The sequence below is a fragment of the Agelaius phoeniceus genome, chromosome 3, assembly GCF_051311805.1.
Source record: "Agelaius phoeniceus isolate bAgePho1 chromosome 3, bAgePho1.hap1, whole genome shotgun sequence".
In the NCBI taxonomy this organism is placed as follows: domain Eukaryota; kingdom Metazoa; phylum Chordata; class Aves; order Passeriformes; family Icteridae; genus Agelaius; species Agelaius phoeniceus.
The window spans coordinates 72530561-72544712 of record NC_135267.1 but is presented as its reverse complement, the minus strand read 5'-3'; the positions used below and the strand labels follow the sequence as shown (position 1 = coordinate 72544712).

Here is a 14152-nt window from a genome sequence, read left to right as displayed (position 1 = left end):
ACACTGGGGTTTCAAATTCACAGGAAGTGCAGCAGAAATTTTAAAATTGAGAACATAATAGCCATAAGAAATACAAAACATCCAGAAAACAGAGTTGCATTGTAGTCTAAGTAACAAACTTAAAAGGCTCTACTCACCTATAACACACATTTTCAGTGCATGGATTATGCACTTTGACAATGACAAATACATGTTGAAAGTGGGAACGAATATTTTTTGGAGTAAAAGGAAGTGCTCCTGGCTCTTGGAAGACAATGGTAACTATGTCATTTCCTATATGCCTTTTCCTTAGCAGCTAGACAAGAAACATGCATTGAAAAATTAGTTATTAAAAAATAAATTTAAAAAATCATAAATTCATCAGCTTAGGGGAAAAAAAAACAAGCCAAACCAATAAAAATAAAGCATAATTTTTCAGAAATAACTTTTATTGCATCATGGAGAACAACATGTAAAGGATGTCAGAACTGCAAAAATATAGGGAAAGGAAATTAGGCTAAGTTCACAAAAATGCTAATGAATTTTCTCACATCCCCACACTAGTTCTCCATAGTTTCTGCTCATTTATATTTTACTCTACAAGAAAAATGTGTTTCTCTTATTCTTACTAATGCAGCACTTCAGTAATAAAAAAGCATTGCATCACTTGACATTTCTCACTATCCAGAAAACTGTACATCCATTCCCTCTTTACAGTGTAATACTTGTCTCTATACTAAAAATATAATATTGCTTCTATGTCTCAATAAAACTTCCTTTTCCACATCATAACACTATTAAATATTGTCCTTAATATTATGGTCTTAATTTAGAAAAAAATATTATCATGAACATCCATCACAAATGTTAACAACTGCATACTTGAGGAACAGAACCAAGACTCATGGAGAAACAACAGCTATTAGAAACACTTAAATTAAAAATTTGTTCTTGTAATTGGTAGCTTTTATCATCAAAATATATTTAAGAACTAATTTAAAGTACTAAAATCATTGTTATAGGCTAAAATTTAATAAAAATTACAAAACATATCCAGCAATAAGGGACTGCTATTCTTTCTCCCCAAAAAACCCAACAAAATAACACTGTAAAATGATGCTTACTTTCTTCATGGAAGAATATTGTAACTTTCAAATTTTGTATATTAACAAACAAAAAAAGCAGTCTACTAGGTGCTACATTTAAAATATTTACCCAAAGTCTGCAAAAGATCTTGCATCGTCAACTAATAACAAAAAAGACACTTACAGCTGTACCTTAGCTCATGGGTAACCAAACAGGATTTAAGAATAAACTTACTTGGAAACTTAATGACAGAGCAAGTAAAAATTTCTCTGTGAAGGTGATTTCATGGAAAAGAATCTTTCTAATAAGAGTATTTTGTTGCATTTTTCCAGTTCCACTAAATGTTAGTATTTCAGCTACCAACAACAAAAAGCAAAGTTGCACATGCTAAAGCCTAGAATCCATAACCCTTTCATTATAACCCTCAAAATAACATAAAGGCTGATATTCTGAAGGTAGGCAGAAGGGTCAAAGCCACAATTTTAAAGCACTAAGTACATCTATATTATTTTAAACATAATCAAAATCCCAAATACAGATAAAGAGATAAGACTTCTTATGAAACTTGAAAACAGACATAAGAACAGAAAACAATATTTGTTGTGTGGCTCAGTCAAATTCTCAAGTTTTTAAGACTAAGATGATTACTTGAGCCATTTAAGATGCACAGACTATTGCACACAGAAGTACATTTGGAGGAATTGATCACAGAACTAAGTGTGTCAGATATTCTTTAATTTGCTCATCTAGTGAGCCACACAATTAGATCATAGTAGGGCAGCACAAGTTAACATTTAGAAGTTATTGCTATCACACAGGTTGGAATTTACAACTCAGGTAAATTTGTAAGCAACCTTCCAATGATGAGGTACAAGGTGATTCATTTCTGCCTTTGTTGTACCACTGCCCAATTACTTGCTCTTGCTACAGTGGTTCATGTCTATACATTTCCATGGAGTAAATTATAAAAATGAGGATTCAATCCTCTTTAAAGGTATATTTATTTTTCAAGGTAATCCCTGCTTGCAAGAATATTTTCTGCTTTTGTAGACCCATTTAGGAGGTTCTGCTTGCCATCATACATAGCATAAGCAAGAACAGCATTCACTTAATTGTAGGTAAGTTTTAGAAACGTTTGAAATTTTACTAGCTAAGACTTTTAAAAAGTATGACAGTGCCCATATCCTACCCCTAGGATATTTTTCAAGAGTGGAAACCTCTACAAGGCACAAAAAAGAAATAGGAAGACAGGTCATTATTTTTAAGAACCTTACCAAGACTGTAGAGATCTTAGTGACTTCTTCAGTATAAAATAAAACCAGTGTAACACTTATAAATAGCTGTCATGCACAAGTGGTCAGTCAACTTCAACACAATGCAAAAGGCAAAGCACAGTTGTGGCTGTGCACAGAGGAGCATAATGCAAAGAACTTCTAAAGTGGGGAGAATTAAATTAGGGTGATCTGGAACATGGAAAGAAGTGCTCTGGATAGGATAAAGGAACAGGAAAAGAATAAAGTATTGAATGGAGAAGAAGGAGGGAACACATACCTCTCTGGGAAATGGGAGATAAGGACAGCATACTGAAAATGAAAAAGGAATTGAAGGAAACTGGAACTCAGCAAAATGATCTATAAGAAACCCTTTTCTAGTTTCCATTCTATAGCCTAGATTTTTCTCCCAACTTTTGCTTCCGAGGTTGTTTGGGTGGTCTTTTCAGGTTCTCAGTTTCCCCTTCCTCTCCCATTTTGAGGTCTGCTCAGGTTTGGGGGTTTTTGGATGTTGTAAAATTATTTTTTTTTAATCTGCCTTTCTAACATACTCTAAAGAATTTCATGCCAGTGTTGAGCATTGATGTTGACAGGAACTCTCAACTGGGTGCAGAGATTACAGAGAATTACTTGCAGTAAAGGAGCCATCATTGTCATGTTAGAATTTGAAAATAAACCTAATCAAGTATGATAGGCAGCCAAAAGGAAATCAGTGAAGTGTTATGTAAGAATATAAGACACAAAAAGGGGACTCCAGTCAGGAAAATACGTTAGAAAAGCAGAATCCATTAGATTAAAGTTATTTGCACTAAATGATAGTTATTATATTTATTCTCGGATTTTAGTGACTCAATTCTTAATTTTCAGATATGCATCTCTGAAGGAAAAAACTGTCTTAAAACTTTACATATTAACAGCTTGTGCTCGACCTTAAAAATCTACCCACTTCGGTAGGATTAATTGCTTTGTCAAACTGCAAAACAACAAGGAATTATTGTTGAAATAGCAGTGAAATATACTCTTCATTCAATTAAATTATGAAGTGTTAAGAGTCAAATAAGAAAATCTCCAAACTTATTTTAGCACATTTCTAAAATAAGTGGTTTCAAAAGTTTTATTTTCAGTTTGTTTTCTTAGCCAGTACCAAAACCAGAAATGAACGGCAAAAGCTCTTTCAACAGCTCTGATCAACTCAGTTTGGTATAACCACAGGTTTTGTTACCTAACTATTTTAACAGTAGTTAAACGCAACAAGCTTATTTCATTATTGCATATCTGTTTAATTTTCAAGTTTTCATAAAACCAGGTGAAAATTGATTATTTGAACAGATTTGGATTAATCGGGTCTGACCATGTGAAGACAAGCAGACGGCAAATGTGTGAGTGGGAAACTTGCAAGGGAATGATTTGGAAAGGGACATAGCAAAGGTAAAGTTTAAAGGGGAGAGCTTTGAACTGCTTTGAAGAAAAGGCCAGTAAAGGAAAAGGAACTGGCCATACCAGGGCTGGTTGTCTTCTCCGTCCTAGGGAAGGAGCAGCTGACTTGAAAATTCCCAGCCTACGTTGCAGCCAAAATAAAAATTACCTTGCTCTTTGGATCTCCTGCTGGTTCTAAAACTAGAGGGATGTCCTGATCAGGGACCAAGCAGGGCGTAGTTATATCCTGGAAGAAGCAACAAACAGTTCTGGTGCGGCCTATTTTTGGCTCACAGGTATTTGGAGCAGAAGCAATGCTCAGTGCTTGCTCACTGAAGGTCACCATCATGGATTAGGAGGGACTGAATACCTTGCCCAGTCATTAGCAAACAAGGGACATGGGGAAAGGATGCAACAACCTCAGCCAGTACATTCATAATATGCTAGTAGAAAATAACTATTGAATGGGGGCTTCAATCCTAACATAACCTAACAGGAAATTTACTGTGATCTCTAACTTCCCCTTACTTGGGTATGCAGTGAGCCAAACCCTGAAGAGACTTCATTATGTATATTGGAGCTAAACAGTAAGAGAAAAAAAAATAAACAGTTATTATAAATCTGTTTTGCACATTAAGGCTGGCTAAATTCTAGTAATTTGGGTGCACTTGTCACATTTCATTAAGACAGTGTACATGCTGTGCAAACACTGATAGATCTCATCACCTGAAAAATAATGTGGTGTGTCTTCAGATAGGCATACTGCTTGAACTTGGAAAACTGCCACATTATTTTGATCCCAAGAAAACCATGAATAACAATACAGTGCTTCTGCTAAATATTGAACCTTTTAAAGGGACAATGATGAGAACTTACTAAAACACTGTGGAAAGAAGAGCTTGTTGCTAGAGAAAACCATGGAGTTAAAACTGAAAGATTTTTCTGTACACAAGAATCAGCACCTGACTATAAAGAAAGACATATAAGGAAATTATAAGAATGAAAGGAAGGCACGGGAAGAAGTGAAAGGACAGTAACAGGGGGTGGCTGAGCAACACAGCAGTGAAGCTGACAGACAAACAGCAAAAACTATGAAAATAAGTGGATCATGGCAAGAGGATATCCTTTGTTCTCACAAACAAGGAAAATTCACGAAAGACAACAAAAGTACTAAACTCCAAGTAAGGCCATATTTACTGTCAGTGCCTGTGATTTGCTACAAAAATATTAATTTTTTTCTTTTAAGGCAAGCTCATTCAGTGTACTATATCGTCTTAGTAGGGTACAGTTTTCCCTATTTATGTGCATTTCCAGTCAAAGATTGTTAGACTGATTACAGACAGAACAACTCCTAGTGCGTTTGCTAAATTAACCCTGTTTGGTAATAAGACGCAACTGAAAGTTTAGAGAAGCAGAACAATCTGAAATCAGTAATGAAGATCCAATCCCTTGATTACTAGCTATGTCACAGTTGAGTGGCTGATGAACATTCTGTCTCCTAAAAGGCACACATTTTAGGAAGTGAGTCATCTAAACTTAGTGTTATTCATATGGTGAAAAGTTTGTCTTTTGATGCCTAATTTAGTTTCTTTAAACCACATCTAAGTACTAAGTGTAATGTCTTAACTGTTCACTTGAAACAGCTTTTCAAACTCTTCAGAGCTCTATGCACAGATTATTTCAAACACATAACATGATATACTTCCTTCCATTGTTATTTTTATTTATCCCTTCTGATATCCCTTATCTTTTTCTTGTTGCCTTGCCACATCTCTTTCTGCTCCCACAAGACCTATTGATAGGACAGACATGAAAGATACAACTCCCATATGGTTCAACAATCAATCAGTAAGCATCTTTTGTGAGCTATTCAAAACCAAAGTGAGACAGCATCCTTATTTCATGACAACCTTCCACAATGGCTGAGATGATTGTAACTTGCATGGCAAGGTGAGAATATCCCAAAACTAACTGCAAAGTAAATCAACACTTACTTCTGCATACCTGGAAGAACATAGAGTAGTAGCACAGAAAGTAACAAACTACCATCAGTCTGATCTGTGAGCAATTCTAGTGCTTTTCTGTTAGGCATTAATACTGATATATTATACCAAATGTGCTTGTACATTTTAATTAAGTCACAAGAAATATCTTAGACAGGCAAGACAGAGTAACCTTACTGGTGCACTGCACACTTTGGATGCTGTGCTGGTTTTTAGCCATCCTTAATGCTTTGAAGGCATTCTGAATTATTGTATGAGCAAAGGGAATTCTCTAGAAATAAGACAAATACATTGCAATTTTCTGTTTTCACAGACACCTCGAAGGATACATTTAAAACTATTACTAAGCTCAAATGTTAATAAACATTTCAAGATCTGTAATACAAGGGTTAAGTGGACTAGTTTTAAAAATCTTATTACATGCATATTTTAACCATAAGACTATTTTCAAGATTCATTCCATTCAATGTTTAAAACATACAGAAGATGTGAATTCAGTCTAAACCAAAAATAACATATTCGCGAGAGGCAATATTGCCTTTTAATAATATAATGAAATAGGGTACATGGGATAAGTTCCTGAATTATACAGAATAAAAATCTTACAAGATTTCTAACATCTTACACTATTTCAAGAGAATAAATATAATTGAATCATATTTCTTTTAAAACAATTCCGTTTTCAACCAAAACTAATAAAAAACCCCGGCACTCAATGTCAAACATTTATAATGTAAAATACAATGAAAAGCTAAAGAGACATACCTGTTGCCTGTTACTGGGCATGTAGGGAAGCATTGTTGATACATGAAACATTAATTCATAATCTTTATAGGTAGTATAGAGGGAATGAGTTCCTGTTGAATCAGCTGAAAATTAATTTATCGCAAGAAGGTCAGTAAATTAGAATATTCATACTACTTTTTAGGACACCACTCTGCATGCTGTGATTTAATCTATTTAAACAACTTCTATATTTTTTATAATTGAACAAAAGCAGTTTCCATCAGCTAAAAATCTAGTCTTTATTTCTGTATTATGACATAGAGGGGTCCTGCAGGAAAAAACCCAAAGAGTTTGCTGTCTCTGAGACCTAAATAAACTAATTTTAAATATATTGGCATTTCAAAGTAAAAACAAAACACTGCACTATTTCAGCATAGTTTTATATAACATGTATTTTCGTTACTTAAACAATAATAAGGACAATTGACTAAACCCATACTTTATCAAAAGTGAACTGGCTATTTCAAACCTAACATTAAGAGACATGTTGCAGATCAGGCATTTTTAAAACATAAAATGTGCATACTACATATATTTGAAAATTATTTAAATAAATGTAATATATTATATGACTTAACACTTTCTTTTATTTAGAAAGTTTATTAATAGCATTTTGTGATGTTTACAGTAAATGAGTTTTATACTGTAGTCATAAGTTAATCCTTTTTATTTCTATTCTTCAATTTGTACAGAGTATTTAAGTAAGTACATTGAACTTTAAAAAAGTTTAAGGTTTAACTCTACTGAACACCCTATTGAGTGAAGACAACTGCCAATTCTTCTTGTCTTTTTCCACGTTCAATTATTTTTTAGCATAATTTTATGTTATGTGTAGCAATAAATATTCTCCAGTACACTCTTTAACATGCTGTTTAAGGTTTCAGAGTTTTCATCAGTTTTAAAGAGTATAACTATCTTCCAAAAATAAATCAAAAATCAATTAGCCATGTTAGTTCTCCAGTTAAAAGTATATAGAAGTATATCAACATACACTTCTTTATCTGCAGCCCTAAATCTAAAAATATTTGTGTGTATACAATTAGGAGCACATACATATGTGAGTGTGCTGGGTGTATCAGTTATGTCTGTATGATAATTAAATTAACTTCATTTATTAAACACAGATTACAGTTGCATAAGAAATAAAAAGCATCATTTCAACTGAAGTTTGTTACTTAAGCATTGCTAAAAGAAGGAAACCTTATTGCACTCTTCGATTTCAAAATCTTAGCTAAAAATCTAATTCCATTATAACCTTTCAGTGGCATTTTAGAGAGACAGTTTTGAAGAGATAGAAAGAGAAAATATGTTCCAACAATAAAACATTTTATCTCATTTCCAGTAGACTGATATGTTTTAAAAGATATACTAAACAAATTATATAGTATTGAATTAGTAAAATTTCATTTAATTTTCTTATTTCTTTATCTTGGGGTTTGAAACTGCATGCCACTAAAACTGCACTAAAGAAGGGCAGAAGAGAATTTCTAGTTAATACATTCCATATGTTCTGAACATTTGCACTGGGCCTGGCTTGGATGCAGCTATAATTCTTCATGGCAGCCCACACAGTGCTGTGTGCTGTCTGTGTGACCAAGGCAGTGCTGGTAACACACCAATGATTCAGCTGTGGCTCACAGTGCACCAGCGCTGCTCTGCCCCCACAGCGTCCCCTGTCCCGGGAAGTGTGCTGGGCTGGCCACGGGCTTGCGAGGAGACGGGCCATCAAATGGACCAAAAACATATCCCATGCCCTATAAAGTCATGTCCTGCAGGAGAAACTGGAGCAGGGAGAGTTTTTTCATGGTAGCTGTTGCTCAGAGAATGGCTGGGCATCAGTCAGCTAATGGCAGGTGGCAAGTGATTGCCTTTGCATCAGTTGTATTGTTGCCTGATTGATGTAGTGGTGGGTTGTGCTTTCATTGTTGATTGGGTTTTTTTTGTTGTTGTTGTTTGTTTTGGAGTTTTTGTTTGTTTGGGAGGTTTTTTTGCAGGTGTTTTTTTTTCCTTTCTTCCCTTCACTCATTGAACTCAACTCACAAACTGGAGGGTGGGTGAGCACACAAGAGGTGGGGGCTTATTTGGCAGAGAGGGCAACCTATCACAACATTCTACTTTCTCTGTTACATAAGAAATGGACTAATCACTTATCCAAATATTAAATAAACAATTTTTTAAAATAAATAAATTCTAAAAAGAGAACTTTTTAGAGAAAAACCTTACAGCTCGTCAAGCATTTGAGAATATAAAAACTTAATAAATTTTACTCCTACAAGAACTAAGCAAGATTTTTTACTGAAATATTGCGTCTACCAAAAATATAGCTCCCAGAGACTACATTATTACAATCCTCTGAACCTACAGGCAGTCAGAACAACATATAAGTCTAAATATGACACACAGTAATACTTATTGCATTGTTAAACATAACAAAAATGTGATACTTAAATGTGATACTAATGTGATACATTAAGTGATACTTAATGTACTTTACATTTAACATAATACTCAAGACTGTATCTTTTTGAATTCTTAATTCCATTTTGCCTGTTGCAAACGATGAGGACACACTATGACAGTACAATATAGTTAATGGCACAGAGACTTTGTAAAATGTTAAAATCACGTTACTGACTGATACATACACAATGCTGATCAGCAATGTAAGTTCATACTGAAGCACAGCAAATACAGAAACACATCAGCATTTGTTTTCATATGTACAACTTACTAGGTGACATTCAGTCACATTCTGATTGGGGAAAAAAAAAGCAAACCCAAACATCCCTTATTCCTTTTAATTTTTCATCCCTATTTATCAATGCATTCCAGAAGTCTGACATCCAAAGCATGTTAATATGTATTTCTACAAATTAATTTGAAAAATGATTTGTTATTATTCTGTACTGAAATAGGATGCAATAGTCTCTAAATTAGGATGCAATAGTCTCTAGCTCAAATTATTAAAGGGAAACAAGCACGGATTTAAGCAAAAAGGCAATAACATTATTGGAAATAAGTGTGGTGCTTACACTAAGTTGAGACTATGTTTAAATGAAGTAGATGAATAACTAGATATCCTTAGATTACAGCTCATATGATCAGATGTCAAAATTCTGCTACAACATCATTAAACTAAGAATTAATTTAAGTTAAATTTAAGGGCAGCAAAACCAGTACTAATAAGGAAAAGTCTTAACATCTCATTGACTTTTTTAAACAGCAATACTTCAGTTCCTATTTTGCTACAAAATCCAACCAATTTGTACAATTAAATTTTTATGCTACTGCACTTAAGGAACTGGAAAGACCTGGGGATATGGCAGTACTAACACAGCACTGAGGTAGAATAAAAATTATCAGCTGACAAATGAGGACATGCTTACTGTGCATGTGTGAGAAACCAGAAAACTTGACTGTTTGAGGGTGTTGGGTAAAAGTAAGCATGTATGTTCAGCTGAAATAAGGGAAATTACTCCATATTTTGAAATACATGTATTTTATTGCCTTTGAAAGAATAAGATGCTTGAAGTGTACCTGGGGAAATATTACTCATGTAGTATGATTTTAACTAAATTAAAACAAATGAAATAAACTGCTTTGATATTCAGTTCTACTAACGCCACAGAAAAAGTAAATGACCTTTCAGAAAAGGTTTGATACATGTTCTTACCATATGCTCCATCTTCCTCATTTACCATATAATCCTACTATTCAAAACCCAAAGTCAAGAGCAGGAAAAGACAACAAAATTTACAGAACATCAACTGGATTTTTACCCTTTGTCCCATAGCTTGAAACTTAACTTACTTTTATTATCCAGCTGAGCCCTGTATTTACTGAATCCTTTTAGCCGTACTCTCTGGCCCAGTAGATCAAGGAACTCTTCAAAAGCTGGTCCTGCCATCTCATTGTTATACATTTCTTCTTCTGTGCTTTGGCCTGCTTTGCAGTAAAGGATACCAATCTTATGTTGAAAACTCAGCTGAAATTAAAAATTAAATAAAATAAAAAAAGGAAAATTTACAGAAGCAAAGGAAAGTCAATACTAAAATAAATATTCACAATTAAAATATAACACCGTTATAACCCCTGACAGAAGGCATCTGAAAATGAAAAAATAAGTGTTCTGATTTGGGAAATTAAATCACCACAGGACGAAAACAAAAAAGAAAAAATCGACAAAAGACACCCTCCAACTGTTGAAAGAAAACTGGATTGTCACTATTCAAACACAGATAAAAGCAGTACAAAGACTTTTCACTTTCTTATCTTTAAAAGCACACTCTACTTCATGCTATGGTATGAAAAATTTAATTGGCAATATTTGTATATTGGTCTTTTTTTTCTCAGCTTTAAAAGAAGGTGAGTCTATCTTCCCTCATTTTTACCCTTTAAAGTTCACTGTAGTTCAGTTAAAACAGGCCCTCAGAACAGTCCTTTCTATAATATGTCATCTTTTGCCATCCCCATAAAATCATGCACTGTTAAAAACTATTTGCCATTTTTAAAAGTATACTTAAAACAAGAAATTAGATTGCAGTCAAATAGTTTTGCTAAAGAGATTCTCAGTTATGGAACATTACACAAATCACATCTATTCAAAAATAAAGTATAAAAACTATAAAACATTAGTCATAAAGAGAGATCATTACTTCTTGAGCAGACCATTTTCCTCTTAGCTTTTATGCACACTTAAGCTGACAAAGAGGAAACTCCACATGGATGGATTATTCCTATTATTCTTAACCAACACCTTCCAGAGCTTCACAAACTGACAGAGACCATCAGTCACACCCGATTCCCTTCAGGCACTTATCTATATTCATGACTCAAATCAACTCTCCAGCTGTAGACCTCTCCTAATCCAACTTCAGGATTAGTCCAAAATGCATATTACGCAAAAGTTGGATGTGTTTCTGTTAGAGCAAAGGTGACAACAACAGCCTAAGGTCCTAAGGGAATAGGGAATTCCCTAAGGGAATAAAGGCTTTGTGTAGGGGTGAGCCCTTGGGGAACCTGCTCTGGCAGAATTCCCTTGACCAGAGAGCAGTTAGGAGTGAAGGACAGGAATAAGGTTTCACCTGGCTGGCCTAGAAGACCGGAGAGTCAGAAGCTGTAAGTTTGATGTGGCATGGGATGGATTACCATCCAAGATAAAAGGGGATTCTGGGTTATGGATGCACTATAGGAGCTGCCCGAGTCAGACCCATGAAACCTGGAGCTACTGGTTCACTCCTGTCACTTTCCTTTTGACTGGCATTAGGTGCTATCCCCATCCAAAGCGCTTCTTTGATCCCCATTTTAAAGAGAGTTAGGTATTTAACAAAAGGTTCCAGATTGCACACTGGGGACTATTTTATTCAGCAGAAAGCTAGCATGAACAATTCATGAAGGAAACTGCAAAATAACTGGTCAAACAAACATTAGATGTCAGGAAGCAGTGCTGTTACTTGACGCATCCCAGAAGACTTTAAATGATAAAGTGACCACACTGTGACCTCTATACCAGCCCTGTGTCCAATAGTTTAATTTAAACCACAGGGGATTTAAGTTGATTTCCTTGACTTCACACTAGAATTGACAAGTAAAGCTAAATGCTAAATTGAGCCACCAAAAATAGAGACAAGAACTAAGAGTAAAAAGGCACCTGGGCAAAATATTTGGTCTAGTCACACTTTTCCATTCCGTGGATGCCAGTCATTCCTGCATAATATTCCAAACAGGATTGAAGTATATGCCTATCTTAAAGAACAATCCAATACCTCACAGTCTAAACATTGAGCTAAGAGACAGAAAATGAGGATCTGAGACTCACTAGCCCAAGATATGAACTAATCCTGGGATCTGACTTTGTGGACAAACAAGTACTGTGAACACTATACAATTCTGAACAAAGCCAATACTATAAAAAACCACTATTGCTAAACAAGCTGCAAGCTCATTTACAGTAATCTGAACCTCCTGCCCCTGTGCTAAAGCCCTTCACAACTATGAAATTAGAACATCTGAGTAAAAGAACTCTCAGCCAAGATCATGGTGGCTATGCAGAAGATAAAGGTACATTTAGAATGTCAGTGTCTAAAAGGGAAATAACTCAACAAGCTTTGGCAGGATCTTCTTATGTCATACATTTAACTGGCATGAAGAACTATCAGAATATTTAAAACTGATAAAGTTTGCCAGTTTTGAAATGGTACCACATGCTTCAAATTTTTTTGAGAAAATAATTGCAGACATGGTTCCAATTTCATTATTTCCAACTCACAAATTTTACATTTAGTTATATTTTACACTGAGAACAATTTAATAACATGAAACCACAAAAAACCTGCTAAACCCATTTAGCCTTGGGTATGTGATATGTATTGAAGGTGCACAGCAGTCCTTCCTGACTCAAAATGATTGTGTTCTTGTCAGAATCACTCACTACTGAATCTCGGCATCCTGTCAAATTTTTGCACAGATTATTTATCATGTAACAAGAACTTGTTGACTTCCGTCATTTGAAGATTTTAGATTCTTTTCTATCAAGGAACATCAAGAGATTAGACACACAATTGCCACTAAATGTCACTGCAACCAATCTTAATTTCTTTGGTCCTTTTTAAACTTTATCCTACAGCTTAGAGAGAAGTGAACATCCCTAGAGGGATGTTAGGGGTACCAAAAAGCATACACAATAAACAACCATTAGCAGAAATTTGAAAGGGAAACTAGGGGGAAGTTGGAGAAAGCTTAAAAAAAAACAACAGTAGCAGATAAAATGTTGACTTTTCTTACAAATATACAGCTGAATTTAATGATGAGCATCACATGGCAGAATAAATTGGGAAAAGGCAATTTCTTAACATATTCAAATTAGGTCAACCATCCAATTTACAACTGGTTTCTACTGCCATTTTTAGAGACAAAATTTAGCCACGTTTCCTTCATAATCAATATTAGATTTCACAGAAAAATTATCAACATGTAGAGAATGGAATCAAAACATAAAAGTAGTCTTCAGTTGGCTATGGAAATATGAAAACACTTAATACTCCATTAGACAAAATTCATATCACTCTGGTGACAGCACTAATCTTCCAGATCATAATTCATCTTTTTAAATTCATGATATTTCCACCAGTCATCACCTTCACTTGCCAAGCATAACTCTTTTTGTATTTACTTGATTAATAAACTGAATGCATTAAGTACCTAAGAGGATTAAAACCAAAAATGGATCTCATGCCAGCTCTTTGCACAGCTTTCTGTCTATGTTCAAGTAATTACCTTGTAGTAAGTGGTACATAAGGTATATTAATATTACATTTTGTCAGCTGACAGCCCATTTAATAATAGGACTGAACTTCAGAACTGATCACGCAAAATAAAAGTGCTATATATACTGCTGCTTCTCCAAATGAGGAGATGATGATTAAAGAATCACTTTGGTCAGTTCAACGGGCAATCTCAATTTCCATTTTTTGGGAAGTACTGTTAGTGAGTTTGAGAAATACTCAGATCAAACACCATCATACTCAATACTGCCTTGAACATATTGCCCCTCTGAAGTGAATATTATTTACTAGATTAACCTAAACTCACTCTGAAGCTCAAACAGCAGAG

General features: G+C 34.6%; 1 protein-coding gene across 6 annotated transcripts in view; it reads right to left on the bottom strand.

The window, feature by feature from the left end:
* The window catches only part of SIPA1L2 (signal induced proliferation associated 1 like 2), a 126519-nt gene that overhangs the window by 47970 nt on the left and 64397 nt on the right, over positions 1–14152 (bottom strand). For 4 of the 6 annotated variants that reach the window (XM_077175598.1, XM_077175599.1, XM_077175600.1 and 1 more), the window contains exons 6-9: positions 10352–10526; positions 6521–6624; positions 3922–3999; positions 138–295 (exon numbers count right to left, since the gene is read on the bottom strand). In XM_077175598.1, the coding sequence (XP_077031713.1) occupies positions 138–295; positions 3922–3999; positions 6521–6624; positions 10352–10526 (515 nt within the window). The remainder of the gene's footprint in view (positions 1–137; positions 296–3921; positions 4000–6520; positions 6625–10351; positions 10527–14152) is intronic. The other 2 variants (XM_054629196.2, XM_054629197.2) reach the window with 1 other exon arrangement.